Source organism: Micromys minutus, assembly GCF_963924665.1.
Source record: "Micromys minutus genome assembly, chromosome: 1".
Lineage (NCBI taxonomy): Eukaryota > Metazoa > Chordata > Mammalia > Rodentia > Muridae > Micromys > Micromys minutus.
The window spans coordinates 83,519,545-83,535,676 of record NC_137969.1 but is presented as its reverse complement, the minus strand read 5'-3'; the positions used below and the strand labels follow the sequence as shown (position 1 = coordinate 83,535,676).

Below are 16,132 nucleotides of genomic sequence, written 5' to 3'. Positions count from 1 at the left end.
GGCGTGTGCCCAGCTGGCTTGTCTTTAATTGGACATTCTCTTTGGATTTGCTTAGGATCAGTTAACACCAGACCATTAGTAAAAGTTTAGTTTTTAAAAATTATTATTATAATTAATCCTGTGTGAGAAAATTAGTAGCAAGAACTCTAGCAAGATGTTCAAATGTAGCCTATGCATTTACGGCTTCTTTCTTACAGAGAACCCTAGAAGTACGACTGAAATGCTGCCAAACACAGATTTAAAAGTCTTCTAGGCACACCCTGTAGTTCCGTCGCTCATGAAACAGAGGCAAGAAGATCACATGTTCTAGGCCAGCCTGGTCAACACAATGAGCTCCAGGTCAGTGAGAGCTAAAAAGTGAGACCCTGTCTCAAAAGACTCTGTCATAATCTGGGGTAATCAAATCATTTCCCTCATGCTTCCCTTTTGCTTTCCAGAGCGGAGGAAGGGCTGAAGAGTTGCACACCCTGTGGTCAAGCTCTAGAAGCAGGGTGGGGCTTACAGTCCCCTGCACAGACAGGGTCACCGAGTTGAGCCGGCGCGTCCTGGGACGCCTTTCCGCTCTCTCCCGGGCTCTTCCTGCCACATGCTGGCCACGCCCCTGCGACTTCTGCTGGTCATGGCGGCGCGGCTGTGCGTGCGGTGCCTCCCTCCGGCGTGGCTCTGCAGGTGCAGCCCGATTCTTCCCGGAGTTACCCCACACAGGCCTCGGGGTACGCCCGAGCAAACCAGCACTCTTTTCTTTTTGCAGGCAAGCCGGGCAGGGCCAAGGCCGGCACTACCGAGCTGCACTCTGCACCGAGTTGAATCAGCCCCTGACCATTCAAGAGGTGGCTCCTCGACCTCTCGGGCCACAGGAGGTAGGGTGACAAGCTTGACCCCGGGACGCCTTGTATAGTTAAGAACCTCTGCCTTTCTAGACCAAGCACTTGTGGACTTCCTGCTTCAGTCAAGATCCTAGTTCCCAAGCCTGGGGGGTGAGGGGCGACCCAGAGGCTGGAGCTCAACCACTTTAGGCTAGAAGGTCAAGCCCTTTCAAGGTTCACGGAAAGGCCAGAAGTGTCAAGGAAGCCCTCCCTCAAAATGGAAGTATAGGCCTCTTTGGAAAGCTCCTGAGCCGTTGCCTTAGAAACAGTGTCTGATTTACACACGACTTTACATAACAATACAAATAAAAGGACCCTTATCCTTTGCTTAGCCCCTCTTCAAAGTCAGTATCATATTATCTGGCGGTCCCTCTCTCCCTGAATCCCCCCCCCCACCTCACCCCAAGCTATCTCATGAGAATACATGCCTGGACCCTCTGATGTCTTGCAGTAATGTGGGAGAGGATCCTTTTTCTGTCGTGGCTCCTGCCAGGAATTGTGAAAGTCACCTTTGGCTTTTCCTGTTGACCACTCTGGTGGCAGTTGTGTGATACATCTGTATTACAGAATGAGAACTTGAAAGTGGGTGGAGTGGGCAAGAGTATCTTCATGTTAGGGATTGCTCATGAGAGACAGAGATGTAGCTACAGCCCTAACGGGCACCCAAATGGGGCCTGTGGTTAAAACAGATCATTGGAAGGGCACATGATCGCAGCCACTCAGCTTCTCCCGTCTTGAGTCATTCATTTCTGGGAAATCGGTGCTGTTTTCAAGATACTATGTCATCCAGGCTGGCCTTGAACTTATGATCTTCTTACATCAAGACTCCAGAGTGCAGAGATGGCTAAGTTGGTTCTTAAACCACGGTGGGGTAGCTTGAGGGCAGTGAACATGCCATCACCAGCCAATACCTACTCCAGGTTTGGGATGCCGAGGGATGGGCTCCTCAGGTTTGTATCATAAGGAGTTAGCGTGTGGGAGCTGCATTTATTTTATTCTTATTTGCCTTTAAATCCCTGGAGTTTGGAATGGGCTCTGGCATGTGGCACATACTTAAAAAATTGAGAAATGAATGGTTTTAATAGATAAGAAATGGCTTCTAACTGACCTGCCATCTCTATACCGAACTTAAACAAGTAAAGAACATTGTTTTTGGCATTCCAACTGGCATCTTTTGGGACTTCAACCCTTGTTGGGATGTGTTCTCTAATGAGCACCAGAGACATCTGGACCTGTTCAGACAGATTGTTGAGCCTCACCTTCCCATGTATGATTCAGTATGGGGTGTGGCCTCAAAGTTTGATTTTTTTTTTTTTAAGACAAAAGTCTCATTATGTATCCCTAGCTGGCCTGGAACTCACAAAAATCTGCCCTTCTCTGTCTTCTCAGGTTTGTCATTAAAGGCATCTATACAAGGTGACATTTGAATTTCTAACCTGATCCCAGTTGATGCCAGTGATGGTTCAGGGCCAACCACCCTTTGAAACTCACTGGCTCCTCAAAAAGTCTAGAGTAGAGGTTCTCAGTCTATGGGTTGTGACCAGTTACGGTTAGGGGTCACCACAACATGAGGGACTGTATTAAAGGGCCGCCAGCATTAGGAAGGTGGAGAAGTGCTGCTCTAGAGAAGCTACTGGCCCCGTGGCTGCAGTTCTGCCTCAGTGATGGCTTTGCCAAGAGCATAGAAGACAGGGGTCTAGGCTATCCTTGATTCCTGCTACTCGAGTTACAAGCTTTTGCTTAGACAAGACCCGGACCCCCTGCTTAATGGCATTCAGCTGTTCCCAGAGTGGACGCTAAGATCCTCAGTTCAGACTTACAGATCTCAGTGTGGTATAGAGCTCCCACTCCTTGTCTCCTCTTCCCTTCTAGGCTTGCTAGTTTTTCTTTTGTCCCTCATGCAGGGCATTTGCACATCCCATTGCTTTTGTCTGGGTCAAGCTTTCACCTCCTGGTTTGAATCATTAAGTCTTGGCTTTTACTGGTACAAGGGTTACTTTCCTAGTTTTTCCTGGCATTCCTCAAGAGGTCACATGCCTTCATCATGTGCTTTCTCCTGTCTATAAGACGTTATGTTAGGTTATGACGTTATGTTAGGTTATAATTTAACGCTTACGAGCCAAGCATGGTGGTTCAGGTTTATAATTCTGAGAGGCCACAAGGGAAAATTTCAAGTTTGAGGCCAGCCTGGACTACATAGTGAGTTTGAGGCCAGCCTGGGCTACATATTAAGATTCTGACTCAACAACAGATGGCTTTTTTAGCTTCATCATTATTTAGTTGGTACCTTTTCTGCTGTACTTATAGGTCCATAAAGGCAGAAACTTGGTCCATTTTGCCTTCTGATAATCTGGCTCCTGGCTCATTATCTGGTATATGGTTGCCATTCATTCAGTAGCCCTTTTAAAATTAATTATTATTGAATGAACATTGTCTCTAGGATGTATACTTCTCTATTTTGTTGTGCTGTGTTTCTTATGCAGGTCAGAGTTGATGTTCATTTCTGTGGCGTTAACTTTGCTGATAACTTGGTCTGTCGGGGTCGGTATCAGGAAAAGCCTCCTCTTCCCTTTACCCCAGGTGAGTATGGGGCCAAGTAACAACTTCAGAAAAAGCAGAATTCTGAGAGTCTCCAGAGCCACATGCATCTTCTCAGACACTACTCCCCATGCTCTGCCAGGCTTGACCAGTGAGGTTTCTGTTGGTTACATCACCATCCTTGTTAAATAGCTACCTCATGACCCTCCCCCTGCAGGCCTAGTTTGTCCCCAGCTTAGCTTGTACCAATCCATAGATGACACTCGGTGGTCTCGTTAGACTTTCTGTTGCTGGGATAAACCACTCTGACTAAATCACCGTGGTAAAGAAAGGGTTTATTTGGCTTACACTTCATCAGGAACCCAAGCAGAAACCGTGGAGGAATGTGGCTTGCTCTTAGTCATATGTTTCAATATCTTTCTTATGTTGCCCAGGCCCACGTGCCCAGAGATAGTACCACTCCCAGTGGGCTGGACCCTTCTACATCTATTAGCAATCAAGAAAATGCTCCACAGACATGCCCACAGGCAAATCCGACTGAGGCAACCCCATAATTGAGACTCCCTCAGACACTTCTGGGCTGTGTCAAGTTGACAGCCAGTGCTCACTTAGGACATTCACTAACTTTAGAGTGAATAAATGGGCAACTGTTTACACAGTGTTGTGTTCTCCAGGATTCTTCTCTGTTAACCGTAGTCGGTCCTTTGCCTTCTTCGTGTTGCCTCAGTTTCAGTTTTTCTCTGAGGAATCTCAAACATGCTTGTAGCTACAATCTGTAGCCTCATCGCCACAGACCTTAAGAAGCTTAATGCAGAAGGTCCAAAAGGAAGAAGAGGAAGGAAAAAGTTTAGACATAGTTGCCCACTGTCTGAATTTTATTGTGCTCTGTCTGGTTTCTTTTAGACCATTTTTGGTTTCTCGAGGACAGGATTTCTCTGTGTAGTCCTGACTGTCCTAGAACTCACTCTATAGACCAGGCTGGCTTCAGACTCACAGAGATCTACCCACCTCTGCCTCCCAATGCTGGGATTAAAGGCATGAGTCATCCCCCAACCCCCAGCTACTTTGAGACCTTTAGTGCATGGATAAATGACTGATTTTTGTTGTTGAAGTTTATTTAAGGAGATTTAAGTAGAGTTTAGTATATTTATAGTACATGAATATTTTATAGGGATAAATATAAAGATTATAGTGATTGCATGATTACAACATAGCTGTTATGTTTGGGGTTTTTGGTTGTGTGTTAATACTAGGACCCAGTTCCTTCTGTTTGTGTTTGCTGAGAGAATAGACTGGCAGGCGGTGTCACAATTAAGTTATTTCCCTGGCCGAGCAAGTAGGAAATGTATGGCTACTAGGTTCATGAATTTCAGAGGTAGATGAAGAAAGGGCAGATGGCAGTAATGCATCCTTGAGGACCTCCTCACAGTTCAGCCATGGACACATGGCAACAGATAAATATAATCTGGTGACCATGGTATTTGGGTTGTATAGGAGCCCGGTGGCCTAGTGGTCAGGGTCAAAAGTACCTGAGTACCAGCGCGTCTCTTGTGCTTTGGCATATTCTTGAAATGATCTAGGTCAAGCGTGGGACAACCATGACTGAAATGTTGTGATCATGAAGTCTCATGCTCAGTGTACTGGGTTTTTGAGTACCACCTTTTACACCTAGTTAAAATGATGGGCACTGAAAACATAACAGCTCCCAAAAGTGAAGAAGGTGGCCTGTTGGTTGTGTTTTCCACATATAGGATGCCAGGCTCCAAAGATAACCCACATTTCTTTTTGATTTTTTAAAAGATTTATTTATTTATTTTATGTATGCGAGTACACTGGCACTGTCTTCAGACACACCAGAAGAGGGCATCAGATCCCATTACAGATGGTTGTGAGCTACCATGTGGTTGCTGGGATTTGAACTCATGACCTCTGGAAGAGCAGTCAGTGTTCTCAACCGCTATCCAGTTTTTTGTTTTGTTTTAAGTTGTTTGTTTCTGTTTTTTGTTTGTTTGAGAGGATTTCTCTGTGTAGTCCTTGCTGTCCCGGAACTAGCTCTCTGGGCCAGGCTGGCCTTGAACTCCTGAGTGCCGAGATTATAGGTGTGTGCCAGCACAGCCTGGTTGGTAACCAAATCTTTAAATCTTTTAGGAATCGAGTTTTCTGGGGCTGTCTTAGAGACAGGAGTAGATGTCAGCACTGTGAAAAAGGTAAATTGGTCAAAACCCCAGAATGTGTGTGTAGCTGGAAGAGATGTGCTAATCTCATTTATATCCAGAAAGTCTAGCTTCTCCTGGCCTTTGCCATGTGACTGGGTCAGAAGAGAAAGAATGGAATTCTGAATGAGGAGGTGGGGGGGGGGGGCTTGGTGGAAGTCTCTGGTCTCATTAAAATCTTCATTACGAATATAAAACAACACTTGGTCTTCAGTTGCTGAAACAATAAAGCACTTTTAAGTTTGAATCTCAAGTGGAAGTGAGTAGTCACAGGAATTCTGATTCCTCTTAACTTTTCCCCCCCATGGCTGTACGTTGTGAAAATGTGCTTGCATTGGCTTGGGAGCTTGCTGGCAATCTTGAGAGAATTGCTGTTTTGGTTTTAAACCTAAGTGAGCTCTGAATTGCTATAAAGGCCATGCTGTGTTTTATGGGTCAGAGATGTGTGTTTTGGAATACAAGGCCATGTATCTGAACATGTTCTTTTCCCTCCAGGGAGATCGTGTTATTGGAGTGAGTAACTTTTATGCTATGGCTGAACAGTGTATCACAGACCAGAAGGTATCTCCGACTCTGGGCACCAATGGATGCACAGACATTTCTCTTTCTCCTCTGTTCTCCTAGTTTCCTTGTCTCTCTTCCTCACACCTCATCTCCTTTTGTGTTTCTTTCATCTCATCCTATTTCTTGATCAAGCAGGGTTTCTTTTTTCCCCTTCAAATGCTAAACTTCTTGACAGCCCTTATACAGGGTTTTGTTTGTGTAGAGTGGTTCTCTTTTTCTTTGTTGGCCATCCATTTGGACCATATTTAGTGAGTTATGGTTGAAAAGCTGGTTTAGCACATTGAATTGGCTATCATGGACTTATTTTCCTAATAAAGCTTGTAGAGATGGACTGTGCTGGGGTGAGCAGGATGTGAATGGTGCCCCCTAGTGGGACATGTTATACGGATCCCATCCACCTTTACTGGGATAAATTTCACATAATACACAGTTCACCTTTGATAGCAAAGTAACCCAGAGCCTATTCTCCATCAATTGACGCCTTTTTAGCAGATGCCAGCCTTATGGTTTGAAGTTGGACACACCCAGGTCCTAAACCCTACCTTGGCTTGCTTGACTTGTATTCCTTAATAGGTGATGATATATGTATGCTGCCCATTGCAAATCACTCACCCAGTCCAACCATTAGGTTTGCAGGGCAGCCTGTGTAACCAGCTACACGTTTACTCCAACCGCTGTTATTTCTTTGTACAGGCCCTGTGGCGGATTCCAGAAAATGTCTCTTTGCAAGATGCTGCAGTCCTACCAGTAACTTATGGCACAGCTATTTTGGCTGTAGATCATCGGGCCCGAGTCCAGCCTGGGTAAAGACTATATAGGAGCAGAGGGTTTAGGTGGCATTTCTCCACCCCCCCCCCATATTAGAAATTTCTGACAGCATCTTGACTGAAGCCCAGCCTGGTGGTGAACTTGGTGTTCCTAGCATTTGGAAACTGAGGCAGGAAGATGGAGGATCAGGAACCCTATGCCATCCTCAGCTGCATAGTGAGTTAGATGTCAGTCTGAGCTATAGGAGTCAAAAGCAAACCACAAACAAGAGCATACCCTGCCCCTTGTCTCGTTCTCTTCTCTTGCCTTGCCCTGTGCTTCTCTTCAGCTCAAGATCCTTTAAACTGAGGAGAGACAAAAGCGAGGTAGCTTTGGGTACTAGAGACTGGGTATAGATAATCCTTTGGCCTTAGCATGGTAGAACTTGGAATATGAATTTGGAAAAGCAGTTCTCTTGAATCTGACCACTTTGGAGATCATTCATAGGAATACTTCAAGTTTACACACTTGGTTTGTTTTTATTTTATTTTATTTTATTCCACTTTTTGAGACAGGGTCTTGCTATGTAGCCCAGGCTGACCTGGGATAACTTACATATTTAGGTTAACTTGAAACTCAGTAGCTTCATTCTTAGCTTTGTGAGTGCTGGGATTAAAGGCTCGTACTAACATTCCTAGGTGGAGGTTGGTTTATTTAAACTAGCTCCCTATGGATTTGTCACAGACTGTGTTTCTGCAGGCTTGGTTGGTTGTGCCAAATAGAATTGTTTATTTATTTATGTATTTATTTGAGGCAGTGTCTCTCTGTGTAACCCTGGCTGTTATGGAACTCACTCTGTAGACCTGGCTGTCTTTGAACTCACAGAGATATGCCTGTCTCTGCCTTCCAAGTGCTGGGATTAAAGGTATATGTTACCACTGCCTGACTATGGATGTTTTAAACTTAAAAGTTCTGAAATCTCCCCTTTACTTGGGAAACTGGCTCTCAATTTGTCCAGAGAGCTGGCCTTTAGAGTTGCTCTCACTGTTTTTTTTTTTTTTAAGATTTATTTATTATATCTAAGTTCACTGTAGTTGTCTTCAAATACACCAGAAGAGGCATCAGATCCCCTTACAGATGGTTGTGAGCCACTATGTGGTTGCTGGGAATTGAACTCAGGACCTCTGGGAGAGCAGTCGGTGCTCTTACCCACTGAGCCATCTCTCCAGCCCTAGTTGCTCCCACTGTTAGAGTCATTTGAACACTGGCTATTCCATGATTACCACCTTCTTAAATCAGGCAGTGTTGAGTATGAGAATGGCTATAGGGTGAACTTTCTGAAGCATGCATTGGTGTGCTTGTCCAGACAAACTGTTGCCACTGCCTTGAAAGAGAGGCTATCTAGAGAGCTTAAGAGTCTTTCTTCTTAGGAAGACTCCAGAACCAGACTGGATTAGCCCTGATCTGGAAGCCATATGCATGTCTCATCCCTCAAGCCTAGAGAATGGATTTATGTGAAGGTTTGGATAAAAGGTTCTCTACCATTCTCGCTGTCAAATGCATTAGTCTGTGTCCCTGGAATCTGAACCCTGGGTGAGCTTTGAAGGTCTCTGCAGTAACGTTTATTTTCCCTTGGCACAGAGAAACTGTTTTAGTGACAGCAGCTGCCGGAGCCACAGGCCTCGCAGTGGTAGACGTGGTGACAAATGTATTCCGCGCCAAGGTATTTGCCTGTAGAATCTTCATTAAAAACTAACTCTAGTGCTTAGGCGTAAAATATATTGATTCACTCATCACGTGTCATAGGAAGGGCATTGGGGGTACACGGTACTTAGAGTATCATCTTGCAGTCTGCCTGCTTTCCTACTCGGCAGAGACCTTTCAGGGCATGGCTTGGCTCTTCAGGTACTGGAGTCTGGCAATGGCTGCCTCCCTCCTTGGCCTCTGCATATGGTCTTTTCTCTACCTCTGTGTTCTGATTCAGATTTAAACTAATGTCCCCTTTTCAGGTATCTCTGTCCTCAGGCTGGGTCAGTCTCCTCTACCTACATTTTACCTCTGGTCTCATAACACCCTGTGCTTCAGTTTCTTAGTGCCTCACTGTGTTATTGCTCCTTATTTGGACCACTGTGGGCCAGTGTCTCTCCTCCTGGGATGTCATCCTCATAAAGGCAAGGGGAATGTCTGCATGGCTCATGACTCGTGCCAGCAGCTACCATGGTACCTGGAACAAAATATCTACTATTCAGATTTTTTCTGAATCAAGTGATGAATGACTGAATAAATGAAGTCTTTATGGGCAGGGCATCTCTGGGGCTGCAGGGGTCAGAAAAACTTTGAGGAAGAGCATTCTATGAGTCAGAGGAAGACCTAAAAGGTACAGGAGGGATATTCACATCCCAGCTTGGCTCCCAGCTTAAAGCATCTGTTGCCTTATTTGTAAAACGTCGTTTTCAAAGAGCTGCTGGGATGTTGAAATTTTATGTGCAATGTGAATGTGCCTATCAGAAGTATGGTGTGTCTCTAACAAGTCCTGCTATTGTTAGACACTAAGTGGGAAGAAACGGAATTAACTTTTGGAATTGCCATTTATTGAGGCTGAGAGCACAGGTGGACAAGGGGAGCTGTTTTGGCCATATTGGATGCAAAGTTCCTGTGGTGCATATGAGTGGGATGGAGACACAGACCTAAAATAGAAGTTGATGGATTGGTCTCTCCTCTCTCACCTTATTTCCTGAGGGAAGGAGATGTGAGGTTTGAGAATGACTTCAGGGGCTACGAGGTTGCTTGTGGAATATTAACACATTTCATGTTATCAGGAAGGGTTTTTAGCTCTCGGGGAGAGAGATCATAATCAGTCTTCACATCTATTTAGCATTTCTAAAGAAGATAAAATTATACTATTTATTTAGTTCTAAGAGATTAAGTAGAAAATTTTGCTTCAATTCAGATATTAAAATTTATCTGAGCTAAAACTTCTTTTGAAGCAAAAAAGTCTTTCCAATATAAGTCAATAAAGATAAAGGTTTAAAATGTCTCCATGTTTCCTACTTGTCAAAGGTTATTTGGTCACACAGTCTATGCACAGTGTTGTATACTGCTTCCAGAGTGCCTCCAATTATCCTAACCTTGCCCTCACACCGTCCCTGGGAGATGAGTCCTCTAAGTGTTTATTGTCTCTACGTCACAGATCAAGAAAGTGAAGCACCAAGAGAGAAAGTAATTCCCCATAGGTCTTGCTGAGAGCTGGTGACAGTCTGTGCATGGGGTCAGGTACTTGGTCCTAGTCTGTTATCTGCTCACCATGGCCCTATGTGGGAATAGCCCCCAATAAACGATGCTGTTTTAAGTGGTATACTAGTAAGTATTTGAAAGTAACTTTCAGTTCCAAATAGTTATGTGTGAGTTGAAATCTTTTGTGGATATCGATGGTATTCAATATCTGATTACATTTTTTAACATTCCAAAGATTTTATTCAGTAACCAATTAACAAAGAAGCAAGTAGATCTAACCCAAAGAGAACTTAGCTGTCACATGTTATAGTTATGCTGAAATGACTTTACAAATAGTGGGAAATGGTCCGTAGGATGAGGTAATAGGAATGATTTTGGGTCTTACTTCGTTGCCTAGGCCACCTTCAGACTCTTGGTTCTCCCACTTCAGCCTTGTAGACAGATGGATTTATAGGCTGGCTCTGCACTGCATTCTTATGGGTCAGACTCTTGGGCAGTGTGGGGTGAATATCCCTACTCCAAACATCTCCAGTTTGCAATACTGAAGTTGGAAAGTCTTTTGAGTGCTGTTAAGATAGATAGTTCCATATCTGTGCTTGTGAGGCAGGTTGAGTAAAAACACAGGCATGGCTTAGCAGGCAAAACTTAGTGGTAGAACAATTAATTGGTTGGCATGCGCAAGGCCTTGGGTTCAGTTCTCAGCACCATAAAAAGAAACAAACAAAAAAAGGAAAGAAAATTAAGCTTTGTTTATCTCCAGGGTGGTATATAATATATTCTGTTATTCTAAGCATCAGCAGGCTGGGGAAGGACACGAAGCTAGAGGCCAGCCTGCACCACATAGCAATATCCTTGTCCTAAAGAAGCCAGGCAAGCAATGCTCCTCAAAACAAGAAAAGGCCCTAACTACAGTCAAACCAAATTGCCTTCAGGCTGCAAGAGTGCAGGCTTTCTGAACATCACCTTGGACTTTGTGGTGGGTGTTCTCACTGACAAGGTGAAGCTTTAGTTCTTGCAGCTTTGGAACTTTCCAGATCCTGAACTTGCCATACATCTGTGTCATATGCCTTCAGCCTGAGGCATGGTTTTTCCCAAGGAGAAGAGAGGAGAAAAGTCAGGCATGCAGAGGAGTAAGGTGATAGTACCGGCTTTGAGAGCTGTGCTGCTACCTTCTACTTGGGCGACCCTGGCTCAGTTGCCTAATCTCTTAGTCTATCCCTCTGCAGTAATGGAGTGGCGGTTATGACGCCTTCCCTGGGACGTTTTCTGATGTTCAAATAGAAGGAGCAATTGCATTTGTCTGACGACAGTTGCTGCAACTCCCAGGAACTCCACATTCAGTGTTCTACTTTACTTTAGAAGGACTTTTTTTTTGACTGATTGATGAGGTGAGGTAGCCCAGACCCAGGAGGGCCACTATCTGGCCACGTAGAGGTCAAGTGTGTGGAACCTGGGTTAAGTGAGCTACCTGGATTTGAGTCTCGACTGCATGGTCTCCCTTGTGTGATGCAGCTGGTGAGTAAAAGAGCTAGGATTTGAACCCTGGTCTATCTGACTTCAGGAATTTCCCCCTAGCCTATGTCCACTCTCTAGGAAGCTTCTCCTGGTCTTTAAGATCTAGACTAGATATCTCTGGTTTGTGCTTGTGGACCCTGTCTCCTTCCCTGCCACACATATATTGCTTTCTTGACTCCAAGTGTGATGTCCAGCTTGTTTTCTTACTGTGTGGCTCGTAGTGGGTGCTTATTATGTGGTGGTTTTCATTTCGAGTTGGAGAAAACTTTCATCGCTTTCCAACTGTGCACTTCAGAACTTAGGGTACATGGAGGGGGTGTTGGGATTGAGGCCAATGCTAGGGCAGGAAGAACTAGAGAAACACTTTGCTGGAGTCTAGGTTAGTGGGATGTGCCCCTCCCCACTCCTTCCAAGTGATTTGGCTCATTGGAAACCTTGTATTTTCACTTAGGTCATAGCTGCAGCTGGGAGCAACGAGAAATGCAAGCTGGCGATGCAGAGGGGAGCGCAGTCCAGCGTGAACTATAGCCAGGGCAGCCTGAAGGATGCGGTGAAGCAGCTGGTGGGCAGCAGTGGGGTGAATGTAGCCATTGACATGGTGGGAGGAGACATCTTCCTGGAGTCTCTCCGCAGGTGCGTGTGCTGCTCCGTCCAGAATGGTTAGAGCTGGGGCGCCACAGGACTTTCCTGCAGCTCTAAGTCCCAGCTTGCTTTCTCTCTGTCTTTGCTGCTCACATCTCCTGTAGGCATCAGCATCAACCAGAATAGCTGAGTGGGTGGGTGACAAGGAACAGAAGCAGAGAAAATCAGGAAATGCTTAAATATAGTAAAAACAAAATACCCGACTGGAAAATATTCAAAAAATGACTCCAGACTCTCTAGTTGGCAACACCGGACACTTTAGAAATTAGCCATGTGTTAAATCTAGCTCTCTGGCCCCCCACTAGGCTGCATTAAATATGTGGGGGTGTGGGGTCCTGGGGAGATCATTGTTCAGATGCTAGGATCACTGGGGTGGTTCCTCATTCCCCAGCTGATGGTGTACCAAGGTGCAAGCTCATTTGATGGCCTTGGTCCTACAGTAGCTGTGGGCTTTCTTGGCTTGTCTGATTAACTGTCACGGGAGTCTTGGTGGGACTGTTCTTTCTTACCAGTCTCTGTATTTCACCCAGGGTTTCTGGTGCTCTGAGAGCATCTTTCCTGCCTGCTTTTCTCCCTCCCTGTTCCTTTCTTCCTCGGTTTCTTAAGACAGGGTATTTGCTATGCTGCCCTGAAGCTCACTCTGTAGCCAAGACTGACCTTGAACTCCGGTTCCTACTGCCTCCCGAATGCTGAGTTTATAAGCATGCATGAGTCCCTACAGCTGGCCTGCTTTCATTCTTCACATCTTTGCTTTGTAAGTTATCTCAGTTCGAAGTTAGAAAAACCAGAGCTACAAGAGCTGCCTATCCACAGAAGGAATCCAGTTAGCATTGGGTAGAATCCAGAAGGAACCCCTGAGCTGGGAGGCAGGCTTAAGGACACTGGTGTCACTCAGGGTGCTGGTCCTACACTCAGTGAAGACAGAGGAGGAAGCAGAGACCAAGTGGATGACTCTTATGCCTTCCATTTTGCCTTCTGGTTTTGTAAACAGCTTCTCATTTCTTTTCTGAAGAAGAAAAACAACCATGCATATCTCTCTGTCAAAGCTCCAGGAAAGCTGTTGTCTATGACCCATGTGTGGCAGGCTCTCTGGCACTTTTCCCAGTGGGCTGCAGAAACTCCCATGCCTTAAGGAGTTCAAAAGTGTCCTTGTTTAACGTGACTTTTTGTCCTGTCATATTCCATCATCTACCTCATTTCTGCTGCCTAAGTTCCAAATTTTCAAGCTGACTTGTCTTAACATACAGCTCATGGAGTGACATTGGTTTATACCCAATATCTTTCTACATCAGCCTTGATTCTAAAGCACCTTGTCCCAAAGGACACCTCTGTGACAACATGTGACAGGATTTGCTTCCTTGCAGAGGCTGAATACCATTCCGTGTGTGTGTGTGTGTGTGTGTGTGTGTGTGTGTATGTGTGAGTATGTGTGTGAGTGTGTGTATGCGTGAGTATGTGTGTAAGTGTGTGTATGTGTGAGTATGTGTATGTGTGTGTGTGTGTGAGTGTGTATGCATGTATGTGTGAGTATGTGTGTGAGTGTGTGTATGTGTGAGTATGTGTGTGTGTGTGAGTGTGTATGCATGTATATGTGAGTATGTGTGTGTGAGTGTGTATGAGTGTGTATGTGTGTGTATGTGTGAGTGTGTGCATGTATGTGTGAGTGTATGTGAGTGTGTATGGGTGTGTGAGTGTGTGTGTATGTGTGTATTGTGTGTGTGTATGTGTGTATTGTGTATGTGTGTGTGTATGTGTGTATTGTATGTGTGTGTGTGTGTGTGAGTGTGTGCATGTGTGAGTGAGTGTGTGAGTGTGAGTGTGTGTGCATGTATGTGTGAGTATGTGTGTGTGAGTGTGTGTGAGTGTGTATGTGTGTGTGAGTGTGTGTATATGTGTGTATTGTGTGTGTGTGTTTGTGTGTGTGTCTGTGTGTGTGTGTGTGTGTGTGTGTGTGTGTGTGTATGTGATGTTATCCTTTAATCTGGTGAGGATTCTTGGCTTGTTTCTATCTCTTGGCTGTTTGGAAATGATGATGTCATAGACATAGGCATGCACAGAGAGCTCAGAGTGTGCTTTCAGTTCTTTCAAGTATACCAGAAATATTTTTTAAATGAATGTATTTTTTAAATTTTTGAGGAAAATCCATACTGTTTCCCATATTAGTAGTTCCCCCATTTTGAAGTATATCCTACCTACAGAGCATGAGGATCTTAATTTTTCTTCCTTTTTTAAAAAAATATAGTAGCCATCTTGATGGCTGTACATGCTCATATGCCCCCTCTCTGTGTGATGTGTGCATAGGCACATGTTGGGGCTCTGTAATTGACCATGTGTGCTGTTGTGGAGGCCAGAGGTTGAAGTTGGGTCTCTTCCTCTGTTGCTGTCTACCTGATTTTTTGGGGACAGGGTCTCCCACTGAACCCAGCCTGGCTGCCTAGGGACTCTGGTGTCAGTGCTGGCACTCTGGGTGCACAGCACCGTGCCTGGCTTTCATGTGAGTGCTGGGGACGGGAATGCAGGTCCTCACACTTGCACTTTACAGACTGAGCCATCTTCCTAGCCCTGTCCATTGCTTCCTATAACGCTTTCTGTCTCCTTGCCCTCAGCCTGGCGTGGGAGGGCAGGATTGTGGTGTTGGGATTCGCTGGAGGAAACATCGCATCCCTGCCCAGCAACCTGTTACTTCTGAAGAACATCTCTGCCATGGGCCTGTACTGGAGTCGCTACCAGCACCAGGACTTCCCAGTGTTTTCCAAGAGCTTGTCCACAGCCCTGAAGTACTGCCAGCAAGGGCTCATCCACCCGTATATTGGTGCTGTGTTCAAGCTGGAGAAGGTGAGACAGCACATAAGGAATGTGGGGGAGATAAGGCCAGGAAATAATTCTTGTCAAATCTGGTAGCCTTATCTCTGAGTCCCATAAACCCTCCCTTTATGGTCTGAAAAGGTACAAATGCTGAGTGCTGATGTCCATACTAAGTGGAGTGTCACGGGCTTCGGTGTGTCCAGGTTCTTGCCCTTCTCCTGGCTTTCAGTATGGACGCAGGGTTAGGCTGAATTTGGGGGCTCTTTCATTCACCAGGTCACTCAGATGGAGGGAGGTTACAGCGCTGTAGAAAATAATTTACATGTGTTCATTTGAACCTTGAACTTGGCAACACAGAGTTCCAAGAAGGAAGCACTTGACCTGACCTTTGGTTTTCAAATGTAGCTGATCCGAGCTCGGTACTGGGACCACAACATGAGTTGTGCTGGGCATCAGAAGACGTGAGTCCATCTGTTAGTCACTGTAGTTAGTTCTGTTGGTTATTCACTCCCTGCTTTCGTTCCCCCACTGTCTCATAACCGTGGTTTAAACTTCCTCCCCAGCAGAACTGCATGCATTCATATGCAGCCTGATTTGAATGTGACTCTGCCAGGCATTTCCTGTGAAGAAAGCCTTTCTCTTTTTCTAAGGACCTTTTTCTTTAATTTGTTTTAATGTTAAAAAAAAAAAAAAAACAAACCAAAACCAAAACCAGCCCCCCAAAACCAACCTGTTTGGTAGCTGTAGTCAGTGATGAAGGCCATGTCCTGTTCAAGTGTGGATTAGCAGAGGCTCTGGGGTCCACTTCATGGATTACCAACCTCCCACCTGTATGTGCTTCCTGTGATGCACTGTTGAAGCAGTGTGTCTTTTATCTCTCTGGCGTGTGCATCAAGAAAGCAGCAGACTGTTGGTAGAGGAGCTGCTGCTTGTTGGAAAGCTGGTTGTATTCAGTAATCCTAATTCTGTAGGATGTGGGTGGGCTGTGCAGACCACAGGAGCTCACCT

General features: G+C 45.3%; 1 protein-coding gene across 3 annotated transcripts in view; it reads left to right on the top strand.

Moving 5' to 3' along the window:
• The first annotated feature begins 599 nt into the window (after positions 1–599).
• Positions 600–16,132, top strand: part of LOC308423668 (quinone oxidoreductase-like protein 2) — a 30,881-nt gene continuing 15,348 nt past the window's right edge. The window contains exons 1-9 of one of the 3 annotated variants that reach the window (XM_080920480.1): positions 600–669; positions 752–860; positions 3,350–3,446; positions 5,553–5,611; positions 6,113–6,130; positions 6,875–6,984; positions 8,570–8,651; positions 12,129–12,310; positions 14,926–15,154. In XM_080920480.1, the coding sequence (XP_080776606.1) occupies positions 620–669; positions 752–860; positions 3,350–3,446; positions 5,553–5,611; positions 6,113–6,130; positions 6,875–6,984; positions 8,570–8,651; positions 12,129–12,310; positions 14,926–15,154 (936 nt within the window). In that variant the 5' untranslated portion in view covers positions 600–619. Of the gene's footprint in view, positions 670–751; positions 861–3,349; positions 3,447–5,552; positions 5,612–6,112; positions 6,179–6,874; positions 6,985–8,569; positions 8,652–12,128; positions 12,311–14,925; positions 15,155–16,132 lie in introns of all 3 variants that reach the window. The other 2 variants (XM_080920479.1, XM_080920481.1) reach the window with 2 other exon arrangements.